General features: G+C 55.8%; 1 protein-coding gene across 1 annotated transcript in view; it reads right to left on the bottom strand.

The window, feature by feature from the left end:
• The window catches only part of RADIL (Rap associating with DIL domain), a 26,357-nt gene extending 11,902 nt beyond the window's left edge, over nt 1-14,455 (bottom strand). The window contains exons 1-4 of the mRNA XM_074885467.1: nt 14,344-14,455; nt 10,074-10,210; nt 6,327-6,885; nt 518-840 (exon numbers count right to left, since the gene is read on the bottom strand). Of these exons, the coding sequence (XP_074741568.1) occupies nt 518-840; nt 6,327-6,885; nt 10,074-10,109 (918 nt within the window). The 5' untranslated portion in view covers nt 10,110-10,210; nt 14,344-14,455. The remainder of the gene's footprint in view (nt 1-517; nt 841-6,326; nt 6,886-10,073; nt 10,211-14,343) is intronic.

The raw sequence follows: 14,455 nt of genomic DNA, 5'->3' as shown, positions 1-14,455 counted from the left end.
ACTGTCACAGCCAGATACTCAATGGGGACAAAGTGGCCATTAACTACAAGAGCCGTCCCAGTCCTTTCCAGTTCCCCCAGTGCCTCCAGCGCTGGGGAGCAGGGGCTCCCAGACGCGCTGTCTCCTTGCTGCCTCTCATTTGCCACTAATGAAGCAGCCAGACAGGGGACGGGGCAGCTCAGCCATCACCCGCAGAACCGGGCCAGGGCAAGGGATGCTGCTGCGGGGGTTTTCCCTGCCTCCCTCTGGGGCTTTGACCGGGGGTCGTGGGTCCCGGCTCTGCGCCCCTCAGGGCTTGGGGACAGGTTTGGGGACAAGGCTCCAAGTCCCAGGCTGGCTCCGCTTATTTCCTAAAGGATGCTCTTCCGCGCCACCCCCCCCCCCCCGCCAACCCCTTACCCCAGCAGCTCCGGCCATGCAAGCAGCCCCTCTTCCCGGGGGCTTGGGGGGGGGTGAGGAAAGCGGGGGGGTGCCGGGGGGTGCCGGGGGGTGAGCGGGGAGGCGGCGCGGTGCTTACATGCTGCTGGCTGTAGCCCTGCAGGAGCAGGAGGTGCGGGGACTGGTAGAGGGAGTACCGCATGCTGCCGCCGCTCCGCGCCGCCGCCGGGCTCCCGGGCAGGGTGGAGCAATGCCGGAGGAGCCGCTCCCCGGTCCCAGCCCCGGTGCCGGTGCCGGTCCCGGCCCGCCGAGCCGGGTGGCCCAGGCTGGTCTCGCTGAGGCTGCGCCGCAGGGCCGGGGCGGCGGGGGGCGGGGGGGGGCCGCGTCGCTCAGCCCCCGCCGGCGGCCGCCGGGCCCCCCGCGCCCGGTGCCGCTGCAGTTTCCGCGCTTGGGCGTTGATGCCTGCGGGGATGGGAAGGTGGGGGGGGAGCAGCGTTCAGCCCCCGGGACCCCCGCAGCCGTAGCACCCCACGTCTGGAGGGCTGCTACAGCGTGGGAGTGGGGATGAAGCAGCTGAACCCCCACACACACACCCCCAGGACCACGCACCCTCCCTGGGCTGATGTCCCCTGCTGCCTTGCCCTCCCCGAAGGGTGACACCAGGACTCCAACGATGGGAGTTTTGTGCCCCAATGCCACCACCAAAAGAGGGGTGCCCCAGCCCTCCCTGGACCCCAAACCCCACTGACTGAGGGGGGGCAGCCAGGCCGGGCTCAGCGTCCACAGCATCCCCCACCCACCCCGACCACACTGTCAGGGCTGGGGAGGGGGAAAAGGAAATCTGTGTTAAAAAATGAGCTCAATCCTTGCAAAAAAAAAAGAGCCTGGATGCTGCTTTTGGGCCTTCAGTGCTCGATGGCCAGCAGCAAGCAGGAGCTGCAGGGAGACCCCCCCCCGCCAGTTCCCCCAAGCCAGGCATGGGAGCTGCAGTGGAGCCTGTCCGCCCGCCTGCCGCAGGAGCAAGCTCTAATTAACTTCTCCCAAGCATCAATTCGGGCAGAGCTGCCCGCAAGATGAATGAATAGGCCTGGCCGAGCTGCAAAAGCAGCCCCTCGCGTGGCATCCCCAGCCTTGGGGGGGGGGGGGGGGTGTGTGTCCCCGCGGGCCCCTCTGTTCTGCAATCATGGCCCGAGCGCTGCAGGAGAAATAAGAAGTTGTGGGTCCGAGGGGCGATGCTCGTACCTTGGGTGGGCAGCCTCCTGGGAGCAGGTCGCTGGTATTCAGGGAGGACGAAGAGAGGGGAAAAAAAAAAAACCCTAAAGGATCTGCTTGTGGGAGCAGCACTGCAACGGTGTCAGTGCAGCACGGAGCCAGAGCCCCGCTCACAGCTCGGCCGACCGGCGAGCAAGCTTCGGCCAGCGAGATTTGGGGACAGCCAGTGGGATTTGGGGACGGCAGAAAAGAGAGCCTAGTGCCCAGGGCTGCTTAAAGGGACACTCACAAGCTCAGACCAAAAAAAAAAAAAAAAAAAGTCATCTGCCTTATTTGGTGAGGAATGGGCTGCTGGTTCTGAAATACATTTTTTTGTTTGTTTGTTTTAAATCCAGCGCTCCTTTGCTGGGAAAATGAAAGAGATGGGCATGGGGAGGGGGGTGGGAGAGGGAGAAAATAGCCCCTGGTGTTTACATGCTTTGGGATTAGGGCAAGGCATGGCCAAGCCACCCCGAGCAGTCCAGTGCCCCACATCCTTCTTAAAAAGGCAATCGGCCCTGCTCACGTCCCCATCACGGCCAGCGGCGCGGCACAGGACGGGACGCCTGCGTCCTGCAGACTTTGTGAAATCCGGGGGGTGCAACAAGCCTGCCCAGGCAGGAGCACGGCCCAAGCCATGCCACTGGGGATGCCAAAGGCCACCCGAAACGTGTCTGCAGGAAGCCTTGGCTCCCCCCAGGAGGCCCGTCCCCAACCCACAGCATGGAAATGAGCCAAAGGGCTGAAGGACAGCTGGGGCGATGCAGGTCCCAGCCGGGCCCGTGGGAGCGGAGGAGGAGAGGGGCCAGATCCTGGGGAGCAGCTACTACTTGGAGGTCCTTGCACTGGGACAGAGTGGGGGCTGCCAGGACTGGGGTCCCACTGCCCAGAGAGACACGCCATCACCGGTCCCTTATCTAGGGAAAAGGAAGCTTCTGTATTTATTTTGTGTAGAAAAAGCTGGTTTTTTACTGCCAATAGAGCCCCTGTCACAGGCTCCCCGCTAACCCCAGAGCTGCGCTGGAAAGATAAACACAGCTCTTTTCCTGAGCATAACAAAGTCTCTCCATAAACTGGGTTTGGGGTTTTTTTCAGTCCTCTGGTCCTGTTTTCTCCTCCCAAGCGCATGCAGGTTATCCCACCTGAAACGCTGCACAAGCATCTCTGACGCAGTGTGGCCGGGGCAGAGCCGGCAGCTGCTGAAGCCTCACGGTGATACGGATGGGAAGGGGGCAGGATCGCACCCCGTCCCTTAGGGAGATCTGGGCACCCCATCAGGGGCACCGTGCACACCCTGGCCAACATCCACCAGGCCCTCCCCAAGCTGCTGCCTCTAAACCCAGCCTGCATCCCGGGGGGGAAACCTGCCGGTTGTGGTGCCTGGGATCTTGGCTGGGATCTGCCTCTTTTTCAACCTAAGAAAGAGGTTCCCTTTTCCTGGCTAAGAAATAAATCAGTCAATAAATAACTCCACAGGCGCCAGGAAAGAAGAAATGCTTTGAATTTACCCAGGAGGGGCTAACACCAGGCTAGTCCCTCCTAATGTAATTGCTAGGCAGGCCCTGCAGGGAGTCCTCCCTGGATGCATTCGTGCTAAAGTATATCAAAGCCAGATCCTCAAAGGTACCTGCCAGAGCATCCTTTAATATAATAGGCTTAACTCCTAAGTTTCTCGAGGTGTGCATGCAATTCAGCCTCCTGGGAAAGCCCCAACAAGCTCAGGACACAGCACAAAATGGGGCTGGTTTGGAAGAATATCACAAAGATGCCAAGCGCTGTGCCTCTGTCCCAGCACCCTCCAGTTTGTGGGTGTTTTTGCCAGATGCTCCCTAACTGCTGCCTCGTTGCTCCCCAAAAGGAGTAGGATCGGGAGTAGCAGTGAGAGAGGGTGTCTGCCTCGTTTACTGCAGAGATGCTCTACCTGTGCTGCTAATTAGTGGCATGAGGAGTGAGCGCCTTCCTCTCCAGAGGCAAGCAGCTAATCAACTAATTAGAATAATGAATAACTGAGCAGATAAAACTCTTAAGCTATTTGCTAACAGGTCACAGATGGGTGTGGAGCCTTTTCTCCAGCCACCAGCTCAGCAGCAGGGTGGGCAGTGATGCTCCAGCCTGTGTGACACCAGTGGTCCCAGCCCTACCACTCCATGGATGCCCTGTGTGGGGAAGGGCCCTGCAGGTATTTCCCTGGGGATCCTGCTTTGCATCATCTCTGGGTTGTTTGGGTTTTTGTCTGTGGTTTTTTTTGGGGGTGTTGTGTTGGTTTTTTTTTTCCCCAGGGGCTGCAAGCCCCAATTCCTTTTATTTTTTGCACAGATGCTGCATTTTCCACACCAGCTCCCCATGATCCTGGGCAGGCAGCTGATGTTCAGCAAGAGGACCTCTGCCAGCTTGAGGCTGGTGACAAAGGTGACTCTGGTGGAGGGCACTCACAGTCAGTCTGCATCACACCAGGGATTTTGTGTCTTTTTGGGGTGCTGGATGAGGGGGAAACAGGTGCCTCCCCCAGACAAGCTGCATCACTCCCATTCATTCCTGGCAGCTTGCGGATAGGGTGGGAAAGTGTGGCCCCAGCCCTACAGCATCCCTTCAGGCAGTGCCATCAGCATGGGGAGAGACTGGTGACAGAGCCCCTGGTGCCACTCAAAGAAAGGGCTGCAGGAGTGAGATTTTAACAGGTAAGACAAATAAGGGCTGTGTAGTCTGCAGAACAGACAGCCTAAACAAATGTGGGTGTATGTTTTCTCTCTTGGAGGAGTTTGGTCAGCTATAGAAAATGCCCAAAGTTTAAAAAATGAGGAATTTCCACCACCCCACCCAGGAGTGCTGAAACAAATGAAGTGATATCTACATCGAAAGCATAACGGGCTTATTTCCAGATCCAGGGCACGCGATCCTGTCAGGAACTGCTCCCCTATCGGAAATCACCAAAGGGTGCCAAGCCCAGGCCAGCTCGGTGCTGCCCACTCCCATGCCAGGCAGCTTGATGCCTGCTGCTCCCCCAGCCTGTGTGGGAGCTTTACCCTCCCCGCAGCTGCCAGCCCACCCACAATCCAGGTCACAGGTGGGAATGCTGCTCTCTGCATCCAAGGGGGAGTATGTGAGACTGAGAGTTGATGTGACCTTGGCCTCAGGCAGGGAGCTGCCACGTGCCCCCCCCACCGTGTGCTATAACCGTTGCACTTGGCTCTTGCCCTTTCCTCTGTTCAAAAGAAGCTGGTTTTAGTCACTGCTTTCCCAAAGTGCTTAATGGCTCTCTGATCCTGGTTGGAGAAAGAGCCAGAGAGAAGAGCAGATCATCCACCTTTGCAGCTCCCTCCCTGGCCCGAGCCCTTTTCTCTGCATTTTCATCACACATGCAGCAAGCTGGGATCGATCCTGCAGCGTCCCCTCCCTGAGCAGACACAAGGATGGGACACAGCGAGGGATGGAGGGAGCCCTGTCTCACCATCGTGTGCCAGTGGACCACCCTGCAGAGCATTAATATGAGGGCTGGGGGCTGCTTTCCACTGCTCCTCCATCCTTCCCATTTTAAGGCAGAGGATGAGCCCAGCCCCAGCTCCCCATGCTGATGGAGATTGCCCACAACGCAAGCAACCCCCAAAGTTGCAAACTTCACACTCAGATTTTGGGGCATCCAGGCAAAATCACAATTGCAAAATGCAGCTGGTGGGGCTCCAGCAGCTACTGCTCTTCCTTGAAGGAACACCCACAGGTGGTTTCCTTTGCACCGTGTGCCTGGTCCCATGTTAGAGTGGATGGGAAAGGAGTTCTGTCCCTGCTGGTGTGGGACAGGTTGGGCCATTTGTTCTGCTGCTGGTGGAGGAAATCTTGGCTCTTGTTTGCTGAGCTCCCACGGTAACCCTGCATCATCATTAGGTTATTTCTGACAATCACAACCCTCTCCTACAGGCATGAGGAACCACTTGGTGCCCATCACAGCAAAACCCCCTGATCAACACCTCCAGAGCCTGACCCAGACCCATCCGTCAGCAGGTCAGACCCACCAAGGGCATCATGCAATTAAAAATCTGATTTTAAACCTTTCTGCCCTCATCCTTGTGAAGCTTTTATCTGAGGGTGGGAGGAGGAAAGCTTCATTACTCTGTGCTGGGGTCACTTATTAACCTACTGGTTCCTAATGATGCACTTATCTCCTCCTGCCAGCCCTGGACATGCTCGGGCACCTCCGGAGAGGCTCTCCTGCCCTACATTGCTCTCTCTTCATTAGCTTTTCATTTTGCTTAATTGTTCCTGCAGATTTGCCTGGGGTGTTTGGCCTGGGGGATGCCCATGGGGAGATGGGGGCGCAGGGGAGTGGGGCAGTGCTCTGCCAGGCATGAAGCTGTGCCAAGGCATGGGATGCCGTGACACTGGTTCACAGTGATGGGAAGAGCAGGTAACACTCATGGTCTTGCCTGCTGCTGCCCAGCCGTGAGTGGGGATTTGGTGTGAACCCTAGACTGGCCGGGGTAAATATTTGAGGTCACAGGTACCAAATTTATGCAGGAGAACACTGAGTACCAACTCTACGCAGGACCTTGCAGCTGAAATGTGGCTACCCTCCCACTTGCACCACCCCACCCCATGCCCAAAACACATGCAAAAGCTTCTGGTGTAGGGTGCATCTCCCACAGGCAACTCTGGGAGGGTCACAGCTCCCCAGACCATCTCCCTGTATCGCACCCAGCTCTGACCTGCGGTGGTGGTGTCCACATCCCTGGCTGCCAGCTCCTCCACCTCTGCCCTCTTGCGCAGCTCCAGCCGCCGCGAGAAGCCCTCCCTGGGCTTCCAGAGGTCCTGGATGAGCAGCGGCTTCTCATGGTCACCCAGGACCCTCAGCCCCTCCGTCTGCCACCGCTTCTCGGGGCCCTCAAACCTCCCGATGACATCGCACAGGGCGTACTGCCCGGCGCTGAGCTGGCTCAGCCCGTAGCGCTCCAGGGCTTCCTTCACCAGCTCCCGCGCACCCGAGCTGCCCGTCGCCAGCACACTCTTGTAGTTGGTGCCTGCGCAGATGTTGCCTCCGAAGATTTTCAGGACACCAGGGGCTGAGAGCTGGGTGGAGAGTTCGGCTGGGTCATCCTCACCAGCTGCCAGGGAAGCAGAGGCTGAGCTCCGGTCCTTGTAGCTCAGTGTCCGGTACAAGACTTGGGAGAAAATCCGGCTCTGGCGCTTCAGCCGGTTCTTGGATGGCGGAGCCATGGTGGAGGAGGACCCATAAAACATCGCGCGTGAGGTCGTCATGGGGCACAGCTGGGCAGGGAAGAGAAAAAAGAGGAAGGTCAGCGGTTTGGAGGCCAGATGTGCTGCAGGCAAGAACGAGCAGGAACCAGCTGGTGGCCGCAGAGAAGCCACTGTCACCTCCAAGGTGGAAAGGGACAGCAGCAAGGGAGGGCCATTTCCCTTGTGTGACCCAGAACACCAGCAGCCAAGCTCAGCTGGGCTCCTTGACATCAGCATGGTTACCCCAGGATGAATTTGTCCCTGAAAACAGCCTGGAGCAGCCCCAAATTTCTCCATCATGCATATTAAGAGGTGCCTCTTCCCCAAGCGACCTGCAGCAGGAGGAGAGTGGGGCCTGTCCTGGTCAGGAGCCAAGGCATCAGGAGTTACTTTCACTAACGAGTTTATGGAGCAATCCCATTTTTTAAAGGTGAAACAGAAAGCTCAAGTGCAAACGCAATCACTCTGAGGTCACCGCTAAATGTTTTTGCTCACCAAGAGGCACAGGGTGAAAAGGGGCTTTAATTAGCCTTTCTAAAAATGTCCTGACTCTGGCAAATCTCTTGGCTGTTGCTAGTTTGTGGATGATGTTAAAGCACGCAGTTGGCATCGCTGACAACACTGCCCTTGTCACCTTAGCCAGGGCGGGGCTGCTCGGCGCAGGCAGCAACCGGAGGAGATGCGGCCACGACTGTGCGACAGCTCCCGGTGCACCTCGGTCCCCAGGAACGGGCTGGAAACCACGATGCTCTTGTGGCTTTAGGCAGATAGTGGTCCTGCCCGATGTCAGAGCCGACACCTGGGGCCAGCTTTGAAATCACATCCTGGATGCACAAACACCCGGCGCTTGCTTGGTGCTGATAATGCCACTGGGTGCACCACGAACCGCTGGCAGGGCAACTCCAGAAAGAGAATTTGAGCATTTCTGATTCAGACAGGATGGGGATTTCCCTCACCTCCAGACTTATAACATGCAGCCTGCGTGCAGGGAACAGGGACAGGCAGGGGCTCGGTGCATACACAGAGGACCCCCAAAATGTCCCATCCGCAGCTATCGGAGCGCTTTGATGCAGCAGTCAGCAGGATCCAGCCGTGCATGGCCAGGGAGATGTGGGGTGCCGGCAGCTTTCCGCATCTGCAGCCCCATCTCGCTTGGGCAGGATCTTGCCACTGGAGCAAACCCAGCGCTATCAGGCAGAGTGATGTCGGCCCTGGAAAGCCTCCAAACCACCATCTAATTCAGGAAGAAAAAGCGTCCCTGCTGCTAATGAAAGAGGTCACCTTCTAACCCAGGAACAGCCTCCCTGCTGCGCACGGCGGATTTCTGCAGGGTGTACATCTCCCCATCCCAGGACCAGAGGCCCATTGAACGCTGCCAATGGGGAAACTGAGGCGCCAGCAAGCACTGAGGCTGCAGGACGTGCCTGGGAGCTGGGTGATCCTGCGATGCTCTCACAACCCCAAGTCACCACTTTCCCCCTCCCCAGCCACAGCAGGACTGTCAAAAAATTGGGGTTTGTCCTTCTTCCCAACCCTCTGGCTCAGGAAGCGAGGACACAGCGGCTGTCCAGGTGCTGCGGGGCAGGGAGGGGAGCCGGCAGCCACCCCAGCCCTGCCTCATTGCTGCTGCCTGGGTCACTGAAACTGGGCTTAGCGATCAGCCGGGAAAGCAGAGCTTAGCATCTTGTGTTTTGCACCTCACAGTCGAGTACTAGTCCCAGGAGCTTCACCGCAACTCGCTGGGTTTGGGGAAGGCTGTTCCTGCTCCCACCTTGCAACTGGGGAAACTGAGGCAGGGATGGGGTTAAAGATCCCCCCATGGTGCTGCTCCTTCTCCAGCCAAGCCTGGAGCTGCTGCTCCCACTGGGGACATCCCTTCGTGTCTGCTATGTGACATCTCCTGGGAGTGCCAGGGCAGATCCAACCTGGGGAGCAGGTCAGGGCACTGGCAGACAGTCGAGTTCAAGAACCGCTTCCCCAGGCTGTCAGCACGGCCCCGCCAGCCCTCATTAACATCGACCAGAAGAAAAACTACCCCAGTGTCCCTACAAGACCTTGCCATCAAGGATGCAAAAGACAAAACTTTGTCATCAAATCACTGTTTTCAGGTCACAGATTTAATCTCCTCCGCCCTGAACTATCTCCAGCACAAAGGGAAACCTTTTAACATCTACTGGTGGTAAAAACATTTCTCCAAGCCCACATCACAGAGACACCATCCTCGCTTCTTGCAGGTCCTTTTGAATATGTTATTTATAGCTCAGCTATTTTCCTGCTCTATCAAATGCAGCTTCTACAGCATGCAGGGGCAAAGGCATTTCACAGGGAAAAAATATGAAGCCTGGACTGAGAGATGCTTCTAGCCTAGTCATGCTGTTATTCAACATCTGGAGCAACACCAGTGCAATTTCACCAGGCACCAGTCCAGGCCACCTGAGAAATCACAGCCTTATTCCTAAAACAGCATAATGCCCGGTCTTAATCCCCTCAAGGACTTGAATGGTCGTTCTAAAATGATAACGAGATGGGCTCTTCCCACATCCATGTGCTCAGACACAGCGGTCATGGGCATCTCCAAAGAGGCTAAAGAGAAAACCCTGGTACGTAGGATGCTGTTGGGTCCTGCTGTGACAGCGGGGGTGCTCCAGCTGGACCCAGCTGCCTGGGGTCACGCCAGCAAGGACATTAACTGTTGAGGCACATCTTCCCGCAGGTTGGTGGGACACGTGCTCCTGGACACCCCCAGTCTGGGCGAGCCCCCTCCTCATTGCAAGCAGCCCAGTTCCCTGTCCATGCCGTCACAGCTGTGCACTGTTGGAGGACACGCGCCTGTAGCTACAGAAGCATGATCCAGACTTTCCAAAGAGTCCCTTTCTTCAGCATTCAGTGACATCTCTGCTACAATACAGTAATTAGCCAAAAGCCTGTGATTGCCTCCCAGCGGGATCTCTATCAGGTATCCTCCACCTCCTCACATGCTGTGCCTGGCCACACCAAAACCTGCTGTTTTCCACAGCCAGCACTGTCTGTATTTATTCTGCAGAGCTATGACAAATGCTTTTGGTATTTGCACAGCTGCCACATGTCCTTCCATCACCATAACCGACTCTGCAACCACCGGGGACTTTCCTGTGGGCTCTGAGGTTCCTGTTCCCACCACGGGTGAGCAGCTCCATCCCGCTGCCCCTACCCAGTGCCCACACAAAGCCTCCCCTTACCTTGCCATCCTTCTCATGTGCCTTTTCTCCTTCCATTCATCCTCTTTCTCAAAATGGGCCTTCCCCCCCCATCATGCGTCGTCCTGGGCGAGCGTCCATCGTGCCTCTGCAAGAGGAAGAGGAGGAGCAGTCCTGGACTGCTCACAGACATCAGCTGCTCACAGTGTGGTGGCTTTGGAGGGCTCAGAGATGCTGCAACTCTGCTCCCAATGGACATCACATTTTGCGTGCAGGCTACTGAGCCCCATATATATCCCCTATATCTCAGCATATTCCCCCTGCCTCAAATCAAACAGCCCAAGCACTCTCTGCAGGTGAGAGCTGCTGACACCCAGGACGGAGGGGGCACATCACCCACGGGGGGCGCATGGCTGGTGATACGTGTGTTTGCACATGTTCATCCAGCCACAGCCCATAGATGGGGAAGACTAGCCCAGCCCCAAGCTCAGGCTCCGTCACAGCAGGAACACGGCAGCCTTGGGGGGGGAGACGAAGCAAACTCAGCCACAGCGATACCCTCCAACAGCATCTACCCCATCACAGAGACAGGGAGAGAACAGATAGAGGAAAAGAAATGCTATCTGAAAGGAAAGGCGAAGGGGAGGAGATGGGACCAGCAACAACCCCATGACCTTCATCTCCTTCTCCCAAGCACGTGTGTCCCCAGGGACGCCAGGCTGGGGACCCTCTCGCCCATGGGTGGACAAGAAGTCCTGGTCCAACTCCTTCCCCCAGCAGCCACAGCACTCTCACCCAGATTTGTTTTTCCTGAATCTCAGTCTATTTTGTCTCTTTACATCAAGGACATCCACCAAGCACCGTCCCCTCGCCCGCCCAGCACAGATCTGCAGGAACACGACCCCTGGTAACCAAAAGAGAAAAGAAGCACCTGCAAAATGGCTGCGGTGATTTCATGAGCGTTTCTCAGAAAGAGCCGGCAGGGCACAAAAAATACTCCTTCCTGTGGCTCCACCATGACTGAAGACAAACACGCCATCTAATTAAATCACCTAACCAGGGCCTCGTGCGGGTTCGATCCAGCCCCTCTCACTGGCCCCAGCGCTGGCGCTATAGGAGAAACTTTCTGCGAGGCGACAGGTCGTGATGCGAAAGGCAAAGAGATGCTGAACCCACCTCCGCTTCTTCTCCTTTCTTCCGATGATTAATCGCTCCCGCCGGTAAAATATTTATGCCTTATTTCCAATGTGTCTGGCTTCAGCTGCCAGACATTGATTCCTGTCATGCTTTTCTCTGCTCAATTAACGAGCTTTTGGCTACAACGTATTTTCTCCTCTGCAAGAGTATTTAGATGCTTTAATCAAGCCCCCCTCATTCCTCTTTGATTTGATTTATGAGTAGACTAACTGGATGGCCATCTCCTTTCTCACTGTAAAACATTTTCAGCAGCCCCTCGGTCTCTTTCCCTCAGTTCCCACGTCTCCACCACTCCCTGAAGAGACTGGGTTTGGCTGTCATAAGCCCAAATTCAATTCAGATAATGCCCTGACCAAAAATGCAAATAGCTGCTATTTTTTTCCAGAGCAAAATTGCCCATTACCCTGAAAATTTTCAATTCTCCAGCATAGAAATTGGGACAGACAGACGGCTGCCTCCCAGGCAGCTCCTGCTGGAGGAGGGAGCTGGTGAGCCCCTGCACTGCCTCTCCCAGCATCTGCAAGCGGCTACTGGAGAGAATTTATCATCCAGATTAGGGACAGGAAAACACGTACAACTCCGGTTATTATTTTTGGGTGCAAAACAATTTTCCATTTTCCATTTTGCTTCAGTGAGGATGCCTTTCGCTTGCCCAGTTTACCGTCCAGATTTGTACAAACTAGTAACATTGTGCTGCTCTGGGTCAGCCCCAGGTTTTTCCAGAAATCATTTCAATCTCCTTTCAGATTAGTGATAAAAGAACTGAAACACCAAGGGCATGCGACCAGCTAGCAGTGCCCAGCAGTGATAATCTCCTCTGATAACTGCCTTTGAAATGGATCGGGTTTATTTAATACTGGCTTTCTTGACACTGTATAATGTCAGCTCTAAATACTGGACTGGACTGACTTTTTTAATACTGGAAAGTGCAGATTTTTACAAGAATATCACCTCACATAACTCAAAGGCTTCACAAAAGTGTATTACAGCCAGAGAGTCACCTCTTGTGTCGGAGACTGAAATCATTTCTACTTGCCAGGAGTTATTTTCCATACAGCCACGTTGGATGGCAGGAATTTATTCCCGGTGCTGAAGTCTTTAATCAATTAAAGCCTGAGCGAGGCTTCTCCCTCTTCCCCCTGGGGTGATGCTATCAAGCCAATCAACCTGTAGCTACCAGGTCATCTTACTCCCTTTTGGGAAGAGCAGCAACACTATTAAAACACTTTTCAATTTTCTGGAATTTCCCCAGGGCTTGTCCCGGTGCAGACGCAGCTCTGCACAGATGGGTGGTGAGATTTCAGCTATGACCATCCCAGAACAGTGACCAGAAAAGCTATTTCCTCAGATCTCTATTTGAAAATTTTCCCTTTTATTTTTTTTCTTCTTTCATTTTTGGATGGAAACCATTCGAGTCGCAGCCTCGGTCTAATGGCAATAACCGCAGCCTGGATACTGTGAGCAGAGGGAGAGGCCGCTCCGGCACTGCAATGTGGAACAAATTATAACTCGGAGAGCAAAGGAAATGAGAACACCCTGGACGCAGCGGCTTTGACGTGCTCTCCTCGGCTCCAAATCCTGCCCCTCTGCAGATCCCGTCCCTACAGCCGAGGCTGCCGGGGCAGAGCCCAAACCTCTGTGTCCTGAATCAGAGCCCCTGCTCCCTTCCATTCTGGATCAAGCCTCTGCTTCAGAGCCTGGCCTTTTCTTGTGTGAGTTTTATCCGTCTAATCTAGGGACGGATCGGAGGCTGATAATGTCAGTGCCAGCCTCGGTGCCATCTTTAGCCGGATCAGAGCGGGTAAACTCCTTACCGCGTTATTATTAGCAGCGGGCACTCTGCGGTAGTGCCCTGGACCCCACGGCCCAGGGACCATTCAAACGGGATATAAAGGCAGTCCCAGTCCTGCAAAGCTGAACTAACCATTTGTCCTAAAGGCAGCTACAGCTCCACAAACAGATTATAATGATTTGGGACCTGATTCTATAAGGACAACAGGAGTCCTTATAGCAGGTTTTCTTTTCTTGTGCTTTTTTTTTTTTTTTTTTCATTATTTCACAGGGTCTTCTGAGCTGCCAACGTGCATCAGCTCTCCGGTAATGCGCAAGCACAAATGCCAGCCCTCTGCCCGGGCAGCTCTATTCACACACACACGCAAGAAACATTTCACAAAGAGCGTTTGCTTTCTGCTGCCTTCCAAGCAGCAGAGTCTCAGTAGGCTGCCTAATTATAAGATCTTAGCAATAATTCTTTTCCAGTGATAATTAACTGATCCTGGAGAGCGCTGAAAATAAGCACTTCCCAAGCAAGTAGCAAACTCCCCTGAGTTTTCTCTGCTAAAGTTACAACTCAGCATGAAACTGCTCCAGCCTTGTGGGGGGACAGACCACCCCAGCACCTCCCCGCCAGGGCCTGGGATACCACAACAGTCCCAAGCAGCTGAAAACAGGTGAAACATCGTGTGTGGAATAGCAGTGGGATCCCAAGGGGGGTGCAATGGGGAGAAGGATCCCAAGGGGGATGCAGTGGGTCAAGGATCCCAAGGAGGGTACAGTGGGGAGAAGGATCCCAAGGGGGTGCAGTGGGGACAAGGACCCCAAGGGGTACACAGTCGGGAGAAGGATCAAGGGTTGTGCAATGGGACAGGGACCCCCCGGGGGTGTGCAATGGGGAGATGGAACCCCAAGGGATTTGCAATGGGGAGAAGGATCCCCAAGGGACGTGCAGTGGGGAGAAAGATCCCCAGGTACCTGGCAATGGGACAAGGATCCCAAGGTGCTGCGTCTCCCCGGCACAGCCCTGCCTGCCTGCTCGCTGTTGGGTCTCCAACAGCAACCGGACAAGCTTCAGCCCTGGCCGCCGCTTCCCTCCTGCCTCCACTTTCCACGGGGACAAGAAACAAACGTTCCCGTCCGAGCAGGAGGGGGGGAGCGGCGCGGGGGGGGGGGGTGACACACACCTGCTGGTCCCATCCCGGGGAGAGGGTCCGCGGTGTGGGGGCCCAGCGCGGAGGGGGTGGCAGCTTGGGGATGCGACAGGGGGGGATCTGCCCTCCCCCAAATCCACACCACCATCACCCCCCCAATAAAAATAAATAAATAAAAAGGGTTGTACCTCGGGTAGGGTCTGTCTTCGTGCGCACCCCCCGCCCCCGGTACTCACGGTGCGGGGCTCGGCGGCTGCAGCGCCCGGAGCCGCGGGGGCTGCGCGGCTCGTCCCGCCGCCG

Source organism: Strix uralensis, chromosome 16 (assembly GCF_047716275.1).
Source record: "Strix uralensis isolate ZFMK-TIS-50842 chromosome 16, bStrUra1, whole genome shotgun sequence".
NCBI classification, from domain to species: domain Eukaryota; kingdom Metazoa; phylum Chordata; class Aves; order Strigiformes; family Strigidae; genus Strix; species Strix uralensis.
This window is presented reverse-complemented; position numbering and strand designations above follow the sequence as displayed.